The sequence below is a fragment of the Equus przewalskii genome, chromosome 32, assembly GCF_037783145.1.
Source record: "Equus przewalskii isolate Varuska chromosome 32, EquPr2, whole genome shotgun sequence".
Classification (NCBI taxonomy): Eukaryota; Metazoa; Chordata; class Mammalia; order Perissodactyla; family Equidae; genus Equus; species Equus przewalskii.
The window spans coordinates 13,379,665-13,396,336 of NC_091862.1; the positions used below are offsets into that span (position 1 = coordinate 13,379,665).

The following is a 16,672-nucleotide window of genomic DNA, read 5'->3' on the forward strand; positions in this document are numbered from 1 at the left end:
AGCAGCTTCCCCCTGTGTCAGAGCGCAGGGTGAGCCTGGGGGCAGATGGGAACAAATTGTCTCACAGCCAAAGAGAGTAACTGGAGGGCCTTGTTATTTTTCTGTTTTCTGAATGAACCCCTGAGGAGGCAGGAGCAGGCAATAGGAATCAGGTTTACCACCTGCAGAGCTGAACAAGAATCAGCTGATAGGTTTCTTGTGCTAGTCAGGACACTGGAGATTGGATTCTGACTGGTTCTAAAGTCAAAATGATGCAGAGAAGGGGACTATTTTTCGGAGAAATGGGGAAGGTAGGTGGCCCATCATGATGTCAAGCTATGAACAAAGATATGTCTCAATTTTCCACTTTATTCTGGAGATGACAACCTCCTACACTGGACATTACAAGGAGAAATCCATTCCGGAGAGAAAACAGAGGAACATGCACCTGTGTGATGACAAATATCCCATGGAAAAGTAAAAAATTTTGAACAGCAACAACAAATAAGCCAACAACAACCACAAAAACCCCCAAACCAACCAAGTAACCAACCAACCAACCAACAAAAACACCTCAAAGTGTCGGCAGATAAGGAATAGGCATTCTGAAACACCAGACTGAGCATTTCATCCAAATTCAGCTTATAGACGGGAACTCTTCTCCTTTGGAAGTCTCTGGTAGTCAGACTCCTTGGACTATAGTGTCCACTGATTTCAAAGCCTGTTGTCTTGACCATAGCAAGAGAAAGTCGTATGTACTATTCTGCTAGGAAAACGATAGAAATTAATACTGCATCTCAATACTATGCTGTATAATGGGAACTTCATGCAAATTGCATTTTCTTATTTTGAGAGAGTAAGAGCTCTAAAATGTCACTCAAAAACCAGTGGGATCCACAGGTATACCTCTGATGGGAGCTCCTTTGAGGGGTCCATGTGCCTGTCTACAACTGTACCTGGGCCTTCTTATCTCAGAACTGGGGACATCTGGGGAAGCCAAGTCTGTCCAGTCACTTGCAGACCAAAAGAGGCACCGACTGGTCTCTAGGCTTGGTTGTTTTGGTGTCATAGCAGTGTGGGGTGGTGACATTATGTCCATAACCGGACATGGCATGTGAAAAGTATCTCTGCATCTTAGACGTGACTATGTTCAGTTTTACCCAGACTCTGAGGAAAATACTTGTTTCCTTTATTTCTTCCCTTTATCTTCTTGTGTCTCCCTCAGTTTGTACCACTCCTCTTCTCATTTTCATTTGGTACTTTGTAATCCTGCGTATTCACTGAACATTTTATGACATCAGTGGGTAAATGCTAATTAAGTAAAACATTTATGTATTTGAAGCAAAGCCACAGAAATTTCTTTTAAGAGACTTGAAAGCAAATATGGTAGCCTGTTATCAAGACTTAGGTTCTTTCAAAAATCAAATTGCAAGGTAAGAAGAAGGAGGTTGTAGGCAATGGTTAAAATCATCTTTTCCTGGAAGATTTTTGCTGCTAAGCCTTCTTAGTACTGGGCATGTTACAATACTGAGATGAATTTTCCTCAGTTTCCAAAAGAACCTCTGTGCTCCTTTTCTGAAATCATAAAACAAATACACATTTTTCTTTATAGGCAATGTATATATCACTAAGAATGCGATGTTATTAGTTGGAAGTGAAGTAATAAACCTTTTTATTTCAACTATACTGATTTAGATTTCATGCACGTGATTGTGGCATGAGAAGAGAACTATATTTGATTCATAAGTAGCTTTGAATGACAACAAATCGTTGAGAAGTGCAACCATTGAGGTGTTCAGAGGTAAATTCAGTTACTGCAAAAATTGTGAGCTTCCCCTCTCATGAGATATACTTAATATTGCCGTTCTTTCAAAACCAAAACTGAAGACAACACCATCTGAAAAATATAAACATATCTGTGCTTACATTGAAATGTTGTGGGCTGTTATGATTAGTATTAGACAATTTTTATATTAGCATAGGACTGTTCTGTGTTGTTTCCACAATTGCAGAGGTTTACCTGAAACAGCCGGAAAACTATCTAGTGTGGCTGCTTGCACTCAACTGTGGTTTTGGTAGGTCCTGGTTGTAGTCTGATAGTATATAGAACCTTTGCAAGTTTGAATAGATTACTATCTGCTCTACAAAACATCCGAGCACTTTTTAGAGATAATCTCTTTGTATAAAGCACAGTAATGCCAACCATTTCCTCTGAGTGTCAGCAAAGTGTGGTGCCAAATAATTCAAATGGTAGAATGATAAAAATGAGTAAGCTCTCTTCTACCTTCCTTACTTCATATTGGTTCTATTTGACTCTTAACTTGCTTTTTACAGGTAAATAATAAACCTCTTGCATTATCTCAGACCTAGTAATACTCTCTAGGAATATTTTAATCTATTGCCATACAGTTTTTTGTTGTCTTCAGGAGTATGAGGAACTCGTGGACATGAATGGATCAGAGATTTACTTAGTTTCTGGAACTTGGGGGAGAAGGAAGGAGCTCACCTCTCGTATCAGAAGAGATCATGGGACTGTTTTTTTCTAGATTTGGGGTCTGGGACATGGGGATATTTGAGCTCTAAGCATTAGTTTCCAGGTGGGTTGGCTGTGAAATGCAAACCTGAATCTCTATCAAAATGCAGAGGAAGAAATAACTCTCCTAATTTCCTAACTTTGTAAAGTTTAAGGGCAATTCCAAGTGCAGATTTTAATGGAGTTCTCACTTACTACAAGCTTATAGGTAACACAAAGTGAGTTGAATAAATATATTATTAAATTTGTATTAAATGTATGACAGGAAGAACTCCAGAAAATTGATCTTACTTTGAACACGTGCCTAGAGTCTCAAATCATCACATATTTGAGTCAAGAGATGCTTTCAAAGATTGATATATTTAATTTTAATAATTTCTGAGTTCTTAAAATTCTTTTGAAAAGCATATGCTGCTATTCAATGTTATTTGAAAAGGTCTCTCATTGATACAGGATGCACTTCCAATTCACCCTCAGTCTGCTTTTCATAATCCTATAACCTCAGCCTCAGTGGTTCTTATGTTTGGAGCCCAAGTGCCTAGGACACAATAAGGTTGGTTGAATTAAATTGAACTTGATCCATTTGCTGACTCTTTTAAGAAATGTCATGGCATTACATGATAAGAGCTTGAATATTTGCCACACACTGTAACACACTAAGCTTTTGGTATTTGGTTTTGCTTAATTTTGAACAGTTAGTAATGTACATACCTTCCTGCAGTTTTAGTATTTGGTCTCAGTGAAAAACATGACTATGGGTTGAAATTATTTATAATTAAATGCAACTGTCTCTTGGCTGGTTATCCCAAAGTTAGACCGTTTGATTGACTTGTCACTTAAGGCCCTATGGTCCTAATGGCAGTGGTCTTAAATATAATCTGGGTGCTGTATTCTGTGACTATGACTCCTGAAGCATCTCACACCAGTGAAAATATAGTAGTCAGACCAAGGCACTGATAAAGGTTCATGTTTGTTTCCATCCCTTCCCCTACCCCAAACAACATGGCCTATAAGAAAATAATGATGTTGAGAATCTAGGCAAGAATGTTGATGCTTCTACAATGGCAGTAAGGATTCCTCAAGACACTAATTTCCTGTTGGTGGATATTTCTATGAAAAGGGTAGCGTTTCTGGTTATGATCAACATCCAGAATTGCAGAGCCATAGCAGGGGCATGTGCGGCCAGTAGAGAAGCCAAGAAGCTGAGACTAAAATGTCCTATCCTTAGTTTGCTTTGGCTAGAGCACTTGAGAGTTTGGAAAATCCAAGAGGTAATATCAGCTTCTGCAGTATTCGGGGCTGAAGCTGGAGAAATCACCTGTGGGCCATCTCGTCTTGGTAATTGCTGGTAGACAGCAAATTTGTCTGTATAAACTGATTACCTTTGCCATATGAGAGAGGCAGCACACATCTTATCATTTCCAAGCATTTTGAATGAAACACTTAATCCAAGCATTACCAAGGGGATCTTGTTTTAGCTTTTGAACAAATAAATACACTTGACTTAAGTAAATATTTGGAAGCTTTGGGGATCTTGTGATAAATGTGGTCAGACAGAATCCTTTTGGAGGTACATTCTTTGTACCTTAGTTACGTTTCCTTCCTAGGCTTTGTATCTGTACTTCTGAATTTCAACTTTTTCCTGGATCCTGAGACGTAAATGGTGCATGTGATAGTGTTGGGAATAGAATTTTGTTAGCTTCTTTTAGGTAAGATTAAATAAGCTAATTGTGCCTTTTCAATAAAAAAATTTGCAAGTGAATGGATATCAGTTTTAGCAAAATATCACATTATCTAAGGAAATGAATATCCTCTTACTAACTCAAAGCTATTTTTTAGAAGAGTTTATTGTAAAACTTCCAACTGTCTATTTTGATATTGAGAACTGTTTCAAATGGCCAGATTAAGAGTCCTGCTTCCTCCGATGCACTGTTGGAATGCCATTCTGTCATAGAGGTCCTGCCTGGAGGTGCCGTCTGCCTTCTCAAAAGAGATCCCTCTCAGAGTTTTGAGCTAAGGCTCATCAGTGGTGGTTTCCATTGAATTCACCAAGTTTCTCTTGTTTTTATTGACATTGATAATTTTCATTTATAATTTTTACTACAAATAGGAAGCATTTGCTGCATTGTAAGCCAATATTTTTTTATATATTATCTCACTGATCCTGACCATAACCCAATAAGATTGCTATTATTGCCCTGCTCTTAAGAGAAGACTGAAGCTAAGAGAGCTTAAATATGTTGCTCCAAACCACAAAGCCAAAAAATGCCACAATGTGTATTCCAACACGGATGTAGGTGACTCAAAGCTCAAAACATTCAGCCCCTTCAGTAAACTCTTTTATTTGACATCATCAAATTGTTAACGTGGATCTGGAATATCACAGCAAAAGACTTTTTTAAAAAGTGTGATCAAACCTCCTTCAGAGGACCCCACAGTGAGGGTGTTGGCAGTAGATTCCAGGTAACTCGCTTTTGCCTTAGGTGAGTCTCATCTCTCTTCTCTGCTTTCTAGGGACTAGCAGGGAAAGAAGAATGCAGGAGCAAAATGACAGTGAAGGTGGAGACTAAAGGAGCAAAGGCCATTACCCACTTGGGATTAGAATTTCCACAGCAAGTAATCAGGTGAAGAAGCCAAATTTCCGCTTCACATCTACAGTCTGCATTACTGGGATGCCAGATAGGAAGAAACCCCATCCATAAGGATGAGGGAGAAATAAAAAGGAAGAACAAAGCAGAACATTACATTTTCTTTATCTTCAGATTTCTAAGAAACTTTAGCCCATCCAACGGGGTTAGGGCTGTTCCTTCTCTATTTGCCATAGAATTGCAAGATCTAGCAAATTTATGATAAAAAATAGTTTTGAATGAAAAATATTGAGAACACATTTATTACTTACTTTAGAATGTCTTAACAAAGAGTAAGTGATTAGGCAGAAACAATAATGGTTGAGAAACAGCCTTGTGAGCAGAGCTCAGTACTCCGTCATCCCTCGAGTGAACTCATGTTACTCTAACCTATTAAAGACAAGAATTTTCCTCCCCAGCGACTGATATACAAGTATTTTATTCTTCATTATTGTGTTTCATTTGAACTATCCCTTTTACCTGTGGAAGCTCTAGTAGTGTATATAGGTATATATTTGTAAAAGTATTGCACACAAATGCAGCTATTTAACACTTTAAAGCTTTTTCAGGCCCTGGTTTTAGTTACTTTGATCAGAACAAATATTAAAAATAATGCATATCCATTCTGGGACATAATATTTGAGAAATGGAGGTTATTAGAGGCAAATATAAGACTTAATCAGAAGGAAACATGAAAACATTTATCTTAGTTTTTGTTTTTCTCTCACGCAATGGGTACATGTGTTGGGTCCACGTGACTGCAGCCAATTGGATCTGAGACAGTAAATTGGCTCATTCTGGTCTGCAATGGTTGTCTTCTTGAAACATTGCCTTCGGGTGTCCAGTGCTTACTGTGCCTTGTTAAATTGAAGAACAGATACAAATTTAAGGTTGAGTCTTCTGGCAGCTTGCAGACTCAGGAATACTCTTATAACAGAAGATACTACCCTGTTTTCTACTTGCGTCTTCATAAATAACTACAATATGCATGATTCATTTAATCAATGCAGACAGAATTTCAAAGAGGAAAGCTTTTTGGCATGTGCCATTTGACTTGACTGTCTACATAGATCAAATAAAATGAGTGATTGGCAAATTTCTACCATATTTATACCAAAGAAAACCAGTCAAAGAGGAGGATTGTCTTAAAGAAACTACTTAGAAGACTGACATTTTACAAATGAAATCTTGACATTTAGCAAAGATCAAAAAGACCAACATATTGGTGATGACATTACATAAACACAATATTCTGGGGAAATATTTTGGGGTCATTGTTAATATTTCATGTCCAAGTAACTACAGAGGATTGAAAAGTAGATCAGCCGTTTTTATCTATGGTCATTTGAGTCTTTCTGTTTTGAAATTAAGCTTATTGCATCTATATTTTTAAAAAAGTTTAAACTGTTCTGAAAGTCAACAAAAGCATCTGTCATTTTATCATGCTTATTCAAAAGGCATAAGTGTTCTGAGCAGAGTCAGAAAAAGGAAAATAATATGCAAAGGGAGCATGCAGTGTGGAGAAACTACTGAGAAATGAAGAGTGCATTTTAATGCTTGACTTCCTGTGTAGAAGTGATGAGTTCACTGACCCACTGTCACCTTCTGTGAATACTTAGATGGGAGCAAAGGAATGGAACAGTTAAAACTGAGGAGCAAATCACTGCAAGCCTAACAATGGAAAAATCTCCCATTATGACTCCCAGGAAGTACTTGCAATGCACAAGAACCAAGCTTTCTGAAGCTGACATATTACCATGCTTCAGATTACCTTTCATCTTATCTTTTCCCTTGCAGTTTTGGAGCTAGGTATTCTTTTAAAAAATACAAAACCAAGAAATGAAGGTGGAAATGATGCCTTGACCAAAAGACGATTTTAAGGTTAACGTTAAAGGTGAAAAATAGAGCAAGTATTCCCTTAGAGAAGACTAGAAAGTCTTGGACTTTCCACACAAGATGCTTTGATCAGAGGTAGCATTTACTTTACGTGTTACTATGGTGAATTTAACAATCAATGATTTTTCTTTGATGAGGTCATAAATATTTGCTTGAAAACGAAATATTATATACAGAAGGGTCATCTTCCATGTGACCCCAATTCACATACCACAGTGCGTTTTGGTCCCATTGGGCATCTTCCTCGTGATTAGGTACGCAAGGTGGACTCGTTAGTGTGATATAGTCCTCTCCTTCCCAGTGCTTGATTTAGTTTGGATGTCCCTCTAATGTGCCGAGTGGAGTGGCCAGAGAGGAAAGAGTTTTGATGACTCAGAAGCAAGCATGTTCCTAGGAAACTAGAACCTCCCACACATTCTCGCAGCAATCTTCTTCCAAATATATGGTGGCTTTTAAGCTCAGTGAGGCTCTGAATGGCATGAGACCCACTTAGGGCAACGGAGCAGTTTCTGCTTCCAGATTTTCTAGCTGAAAGAGAAAGAAAAAAGACAGTGAGGATTTCAGATTTGGTTGTAGCACACATTTATTGGGTGTCTTCTGTGTGTCAGACCTGTATTGAGGACCTTAATGTATATTTTCACCTGCAACCCTCAAAGTTTTTCCTACATGTGAAGACATTAATTAATCTCTTGGGTTATTATGAATAATCTCTCGGATTGTTATGAATATGCTATTCCATTTGTATACACCAATGAATAAGAATTACATACTAGTCATCAAAGAGATATTATTGATGGCTTCCTTGAAAAACTATATTTTAACCCAAACCCCTCAGCTCCCTGTCTTTGACCTTCTTCCTCCCTCTTTATCCTCACATTATTCATGACTTGGCTAAAACGTCAAAAGTAAAACAATGCTTTTATTTTTTTTTTGCAATACCTCTTATGTTCTTTATTTCTAGATAAAAAAAATCTTTATTTTTCACCCAATTCTCAAAATTATTGGAATTTTTTCTGAAGCAACTGATTTGAAGCACAGGGATTTCCCTACCCCAACCTCTACTGTAAAGCTAGCATATATGTTGAGCTAATAACATGACATTTATTCACACACAAAAAATGTGACTTAATTGTGAAGTGTGGCTTTCCTTTTCAAATAAGGGAGGAGGATTAGGGAAATCAAACAATATTGTAATTAACAAATAATCCTTGCTGTAATTGTTATTATTACTTTTGGTGAGAAGAAAAGGAAGCGTTTGTATAGTAAGTGTAAAAGGATGAGACATTCTTTTTCTTTATTTTGGTAAAGTCCAAACTTCAGGAAAAGTGCAAAAATAAGAATCGTACAAGGAACACTTCCGTATCTTTTACCTAGATCCATGTACTATTAACATTTTACCCATTCTCTTTATCATTTGCTTTCTCTTCTTTTTTCTTTCTCCTTCTACACATACACACATGCACACACACACACATATACATATTATCTAAACGAATAATTTGATACTAAGATGAACTTCTATCTCCAAATATTTCAATATATTTTTCCTAAGAATAAGGAACAGAAAGATCGTAATCACCATGGGAGAGACATTCTGCCATGGGCCCTGAGGTTCCTGCACATCCTTGCTGACTGTGCCAAACTGCAAGGCTTAACTGTCCTCTGATCCGGAACAGCTTCTGCAGACAGCCACGTGGCAATTCAGTAGACTTAGGTGACCCCAGCGTTGATCACTGTCTGGCGGCTTGCTCCTGGGGAGGTTCATTTATTACTTGCCTCCAAAGGGGTTACGAGTTTATCTTTGAGTTCCTTAACTATGACACAACCCATTGTGTGTGCGAGTGTGTGTATAACCATCTGTAGTTGTGCAGCCATTATGTGTGTAGCTGCCATCCGGCCCCACTGCATCGCCCAGTGAGATCTGAGGGCAGAGGAGGCACTAATGCGCTAAAGCCTCTGCTGTTTGCTGTGCTGTGAACACTAAGCTGTCTGAGTTTTTGTCTACTTTGCCACCTATAGACTTGTGCCAAGACAACCTGCTTGTTTGCTCAGTCTTCTCCTTTGGAGTCTTGTTACTTCTTACCATTTTCTAAGTGCAGATGTTCTTCCCAAACTGACACAATGAGCAGGGTGCCAAGACAGACAACGGTCTTTTGGAATAGAAAAGGCAAGTGCTCATGGATGAGATTCGAGGCTATGAAGAAACTCCTTGGGAGCTGGCAGCAAATGTTCTGGCCCAAGTGGTACAGAAAGATGGGGAGTGAATGGTCCACTCTTGTCCTACCTGTTGATGAACATGATTTGAGTCAATGGATGGAGGCTGAGTGGTGAGGGATAAAATCTAACTGGCCTTCCAAATGGTGCCATGGTTGCTGTTGGCTCTCTTACGGACTACGGGACTAGGAGAAGTCTTTAAGCCCCACCAGGGAGGAAAGCACAACTTCACCCAGTTCAAGTCGCAACTAGAAACATCTAGAGGGCAATATGCCCCCATAGTGAGTACGAAAATGTACACTCACAGTGAGAGGGAAAGGAAGAAAGTCCAGGGATGCTTTGACCAACAGACTGAGGAGCTATTAGACACATGGTTGATGAGGGAATGAGGAAGATTATGCATTTAGAGGGTAAACGAAGCACCTAGGCTGCCTCACATGACAACCCATGCATTAAGTCACTATGAAGATTATTTAAATGCTACAGAATCATGCCCCACAATGAGGTTTGCTAATGTGGATTTCTGTTTCAATGATTATATTATGGCTATCCCAAGGAGACTTTCTTGAGGCCAATAAAATCCTATAAAATCCCATGGAGGAAGCTACTCAAAGCCTGAGGGCTGAAGATGCTATAGACAGGGTCTATCCTAGACAGAGTGACAGCCTCATTATGATCCCTCATCCAGTTAGTTGTTCACTGCCTACAGATTGACTTCACCCTACGGATGGGATTCCTTGGACAATAACCCTAATCAAGTATTGATTGAAATTAATAGAAGAGATCTGGTCCTAGCCCTGTCAGTATGTCTAACCCAAATTGCTGATAGGGTGGCATAATCACATGAAAATTGAGTGCAGCCAAAAATATGTTGAGCTGACAGATGAATTCTTGGGAGAGAGCGTCCACCAAGCATCCCGGAAAAATCTTGCTGACTGAGCTGAATTGCAAGTCCTAACTATCTTCTAACTGAGTCATTTCTGGAGTCACATAGTCAATTAAGAACCTTTGCTGTCCAAACACTGTGGGAACCACAGCACGATCACTTTGTGATTGTTTGCTCCTGGGAGAAGTGGATTGGTTTGTTTACTGCTTGCTACAAAATGTGCTGAAGCCCTGGCTCTGGGCTGCTTTGCTGCAGTGCAATCCACTGTGTACGTAGCAGCAATCTGGGTCCATTGTGTTGCATCATGGGACATGTGGGCAAGGGAACCAGTGCTCATGTGCTGATGCTCCTGCTGTTTTCTGTGCTGTGAGTAGTAAACTATTTTCTCTGGTCCATTGAGTCACCTTATCTATTTTTGAAGCCCACAGAGTTGTAACAAGCCAACCCACTTGCTCACTGAGATATCTCCTTTGGAAACTTGTAACTCCTCATTTTCTGAGATTGGACTTCTTTCTAGACAATGACCACAGTACTGTTATAAATTTCAGTAAATTTGACACTTGACATAGACACAATATTTTAATCTACCATGAGTTTTCCAATATTGTCAACAGCTTTTTAAACTGTTGTTTTTCCAGGAAGTCAACTAGCAAATCCCCTTGGGCTAATTTTCAGCCTGTTTTGAAAAACAAAGCTTTGAAAGGCTCAGGTTCAAACTGAAGCTTATTTAAGGCACTTTTAATCTCCATCCATACAACGATTTGAGTGTGTTTCCTATCCCTGGTAGGAATGTAAGAGATTATCTTTTCCAATTTCATCCAACTTTGGAAGGAAACAGAAGTGTTGAGAGGTGAAGTGACATGCCCCAGAGTATTGGTTGAGGAAAGCTGGTTTAATATTTATACTTTTGTGCTTTGCAGCCACTCTCTTCCACTTCCGTTTTCTCTTTCCAATTCGTGATGCCATCCAAAGTTGCCCTTGAAGCCAATAATAGACCTGGGTACTTTTGAAGCTGATCGGAGTTTCAGCCAGTAATAGGCTTCAAAATCTCATTCATTATAGAAACCATGAAAACAGAGCCACAGAAAAATATATTTTAATAATATGATCTGGGTTCTAAAAATAATCAGTGCAAAGTTAAATATTCTGTGTGATTTTCAGTTGCTACAAAGTTACCATTAAAATTGAGACTTTACTTTTTTCTTCTAGTTTTCCGGGACTACTCCCTCGCTTCTTTGCTTCGGAGGTTACGATTTGTGTTTCATTTACAAGCTCCCTTAATGTTTTAAGATCGCCCGGACATTTGACCTCATTCAGAGCCTCTCAGTGTTCTCTAACAGCATCTTCACCTTTCCTGGCCTTTCATTCTTTCCTAATAATCATTCAGGGTGAAGATCTTTTCTCTGAAAGAGAAGTTTGAAATAAAATAAAGGTTGAAGAATTGCGCTTTCCTCGTCTTCCAATAATGTTGAGTCTTATTCTTTGCAACTGGTTAGCAGTGCTGAAGAAAGCTTTCTTTTCAGAAATCATTATGATGTTTTAGAGATTGAGACTAATGTCATGACACCCGGGGTTTAGTTCCAACTCGCAGGCACTTCTTTAAGGGCGTGCCAACTAATTTGGACCTTGATGTTTCTTCACTTATCAAACACGGTTTCTCAGGTTAGATTCGTGGTTCTCAACTGATTTTTACTGCAGTGGTTTTCAACTGATTTTTTTGGCAATGTCTGGAGACGTTTTGGCTGTCACAACTGGGGTTGGTTGGGTGACACTGGCATCTAGTGGGTAGAGACCAGGGAGGCTTCTAAACATTCTACAGACACGTCCCCCACAACACAGGATTATCTGGCCCAAAATGTCACTAGCGCCAAGGTTGAGAAGCCTTGTGTTAGACCAAACTTATGATTTCTTTTAGCAACAGTACTTCGTTCCTTTGAAATTTTCTCTATAAGAGCTGTAATTCAACTTCTTGAGGAACAGGGATGGGAGGAAATGAAGAGTAAAGCCTCATTGAGTGGCTTAGAACAGTAGTATTAGCCAGTTGCCTGGCACCGTGCTATGTACTTTGCATGGACAATCACATATCACCCTGACGTCAAAGCTAAGTATTAGCTACTATAGTTATCACCATTCTTACCGATGAGGAAATTGAAATACACAGTTTCAGAAACTTGCCCAGAGACATTCAGTGGTGGAATCTTGTCAGTGGTAGAAAATGGTTAAATAAGTGAACCATCAAAATTTTTAAGATTTTATATTATATCTGCTATTCTTACCTAATTATAAAGTTTCCCCTTCCTGCTTATATTTTTAAATTTACATGTACTAGAGTTATGTAAAAATATAGTTATCTTTCTCTTTAATCACCAAATTTTTCTTGAACTCAATTTGAAAAGACTCTCACTATCATCTTTTAATTAGAAAAAAGCATGCAATAAAAAATACATTTCTGGTTTACAATTTCTCCATTTTTAGGACTAGGAGGTTTGGCCTAGATGACCTGTAGTGCTCTTTTTCAGTCTAATATCCTAAGAAGCATGAATATTTTGCATCTGCTTGATAAATCCAACTGCATTATTGGAATTTAGATGTTGATATTTACTTATAGTATGGCCATGTGAAATCTATTTGTTCCACTGAATTTCTGAAATAACCAGAAAAATCTTCAGTTATTGAAGAGTATGCTAGGCGTACCTCAAGTCTTTATCTGCAACATTTTAAGATTCTATGAGTGGCATGTATCTCTTCTGTTTCCAAAGAGTAGCTCAAAGGCAGCAATTTTTAAAAGTTGATATTTTGAATTTGAATGAGCTCACATATATTTGGGGATTTTCGAATATAAGGACATTCTACCTGACATGACAGAGAAGAAACAACAGGAAGCGTGAGATATTCTTGCAAGTTGGTAAATTATAGGATGGGTTAAATAGGCAATTGCATAGTCAAATATATAGTGGCCATATCCCACTCCACATCCACTCTTCACCGCATTTTCTTGTTGTAAAAGGGTTTTTTCCTTACTAATTTGACTTTTCTTAAGATATTGTAATTTCTTAATGTCATTCCTCACAGACTTTACTTTTTTGCCTTTCTATCAGATGTCTTAGACTTACCTATGTCATCGCAAGAAAATGTTATTCATTTCTTATGCATTTAGAGGCTTAGATACACCATTTGGGGACTTTGGATCATATACACATTATATACATAATATATCTTTTTCTTAATCTTTATGAAGATTTGATAATGTGGGTAGAAAAAAGTGGAAATAATTAGATAGGACTTGATAGATTTCCAGCATTCCTGGGATTTCTAGTATTTGTATGAGAAATAAAATAGTAGGAGGAATATAGTTGACTTCAGGCACAAAATGTACTCTGTGGGCCACCTCTTTTTCATGCCTTCCTTCCATCCTTTTTGTTTTCCTTTCTTCCTTCTTTGCTAATAAATACTACGCTTTATGTAGACAAATAAAATGAATTAGTTTTCTACATGTTCATTCTTGGATTGAGAGGATGATTATTTTAAATTGTAATGAAACTTTAAGCTTATATTTATTTGATATTTGTGATTATATGGAGCTAACCTATCAGGCTTGTTATTTATTTGCTGTATGTGTCCCTAATAAGTCAAGTGTTAGAGAAAGAAAAAATGGTTCATTTCCTTTGATCCACAAATAGTAAACCCACAAGCACTAAATTAAATTGACACTTATTTGCACCCATGTATAGTTAATACTTATGGCAATTCATTCCTTCAGCATACATCACCGGCAATGTGGGGGTCTTGAGAGCTGGTATTATGATCTTTTGGATACGTATCAGGAAAACCATTCATGTTTTGAAGAGGTACTATTATAATTTAGCACTCAAAATCAATCCTGTTTTAGCCTCCCCTCACTCACACCATATACATGGGATTTTATTGCAGTAAAAAGTAGAAATCGTAGACTATATGGTTCTAATTTTCTTCTCATCATGAAAGTTTCTATTTATTTCAAAGCCAGGAACTCTCCAATATAAGAAAGAAATTCCTGAGTGTAAAGGGAGCAGGCTGAAAAAACTTGTGGCTCTAGGTTCTTGATTTCCAGAGAAATAATAATTAGTAAGGATAAAGTAAGATATATTTTATTCTGCAAGTTTGTAGTTTTCACAATGTCATCCCCCAAAATAATATTATGATTTTTGTAAAATTGTAGCAATTTGCAAATATTTATGGCAACCTACCAAAAGATACAGTAGATAAAGAAAATATACCTTATATCTAGAAGACATATCTAGAAAAGATAAAGGTTGACAAGTCTAAAACACTACATCTCGATGTGAGAACTTTTTAATGATAAGTGGTTATCAAATAGCGCTTCACCACTTAAGGTTAGCCAATAAATAACATCTCATTTTACGTTAGTTTTTCAAAGAAAAAGATGTTGCTATATTTTATCAGTTGGTTCTATTAGTTGAAACAACAAGCATAGGAACATGCTACAGTAATTATACGAGTTAATTGAATCTTAAAAATTCAACTTCCCTGGAAGATCAGAGTATTCAATCAGGAAGAACTCTAGTTAATTCGCGTATCAATGTCTGCTGTATGATTCTGTTTACAGAATAATTCACTTATGTGAGAGTTGAGAAAACAGTTCTTGCAAGAAGAAGGGGTTTTCTCATCACATGTTGATCAGGCAGAGCATGAGAAACTAGAACATTTGCCTGACTCCCTGTCTTGGGCCCCTCTGGCATCACCACCGCACCAAGCTACCTCTTCTAGGAGGATAAATATGATTGTATGCATGATCATAAAGGTCAATTTATGAAAAATATTAAACAAATCTCTCTGACATGAATAAAAATGTTAACTTGTGGAAAAGAAAATGCTATCGTTCAATGAGAGTCAATATGACCTTAATGACCACAAAAGATTTTAGTTCAAATAGTTTGAACTCATATAATGGTAACCAAATACCTCATTACTGAATTTCTAATTCCCCATGCTGTTCATTAAAATTTACCTTTACCTGTGCACTTTAAAGTTTCCCTGTGCACAGACACACAGATACATCATGAATACATCTAAACAAGCTTACATAACAATCTTACGGTATTCAAATAGTCAGTATATGAATGCTAAAATTTAGTTCTAAGAACCACCACTGAGAAGAGTGAAAAGCAGACTGAGGAGACAGTAGGGCACGTTGACTAACAGTCCAGGTTATAATACCAAATTCAACCGGATTCATTCCTCAGCCACTACTTTTTAACTGTTACCTTGGGCAAGTTAACTCCTTAAGCACTGATTTTCTCAGCTGTAGAGTAGAGCTAATGATCCGTACTTCTTATGATTAAATAAGGTACTGGACACAAACTTGTCAATAAACGTTATTACGAATAGTCTTAAAACTAAATATTTTCTGGGAATAAGCATATTTCCAATTAAACAATATTGTCTCCTCCCAGATTACAGTCAATTTATAGAAACATATGACATTCTTTTGCTATTTATAAAAGGCATTATTCATTTTAAGATATATGCTATTAACACATACATAAAATGGCACATGCATATTATGCGTGCACATGTGTGAGTGCACACACACACACTCATAACTGGAATCAATTTCTTTTTAAACCACAGAATTGAAAGAATAGCCATTTTGGTTTCATTCACAAAATATGCATTAATGTGGCCCAGCTCTGTAATTTTGTGAGCTATTCTCATTTGAAGCTTTTGTCATGAAATTTAAATGCCTTTCCTTCTCAAATGAGCTTCCCACAGATGTCTTGTAAAAAGCCTCAAGATCTGACTTTTGCTAGTGATGTGATTGATTTTAAAAATTATGCTTCTGATTTTAGTTTAGCCTAATTTCTTGACCTGCTCCTTTCACTAAGATTTCAAGAAAGTGTTTTAAAAATAGTAACCAGAGGGCTTAGGAATGGACCTAAGCTCTGAGGAGTTAACGGGAGGTCCCATAACGTTAGCTTTATCACTGGTATGTAACTTTGTCCTATAAGACTCTCTAATAGATATATTAGAAAGTTAAGGCTTTGTTCAAGGAAGACTACATTATTCTGCTAAATAGGAGATTAATTTGATGAAAAAATTCATATCAACCAGCTTGACTGAAAGGGTTACCAGTTAGACGAAACAGTAAGTTTGGTGGTGTTTGGATGAAGTCGCAGTTTAAACCAGAGTTTTCAGTTTAGTGTTTTATTAAAAATGCAGATTGTTGAACCCTACCTTGACCCAGAATTTCTTAGAGGAGTTCTTCAGAAGTTACAATTTTGGGATCTCACAGTGAAGCTTGAGAACCTCTGGCTGAGACCATACAAAATTACTTGAGCATGAAGTAGCATGTCGTGGGACAGCAGAGAAAAGCTTTGGATTAATATTAGAAGCCCAGATGTTTGTCTGGATTCTGCCTCTTACTGGTGCTTTGGTCTTGTATAATCATTTCATATCTACCCTTTAGGATTATTGTAGGAAGCCGATGTGATGGTGCACATGAATGCACTTTTTAATCTGTACATCGTCATTCAAATG

At 37.5% G+C, this 16,672-nt stretch overlaps 1 protein-coding gene across 1 annotated transcript in view; it reads right to left on the bottom strand.

The window, feature by feature from the left end:
• Positions 1-328: 328 nt before the first annotated feature.
• OPRM1 (opioid receptor mu 1) overlaps positions 329-16,672 on the bottom strand; it is a 57,207-nt gene continuing 40,863 nt past the window's right edge. The window contains exon 4 of the mRNA XM_008529101.2: positions 329-7,563. Coding sequence (XP_008527323.2) covers positions 7,525-7,563 — 39 coding nt within the window. The 3' untranslated portion in view covers positions 329-7,524. The remainder of the gene's footprint in view (positions 7,564-16,672) is intronic.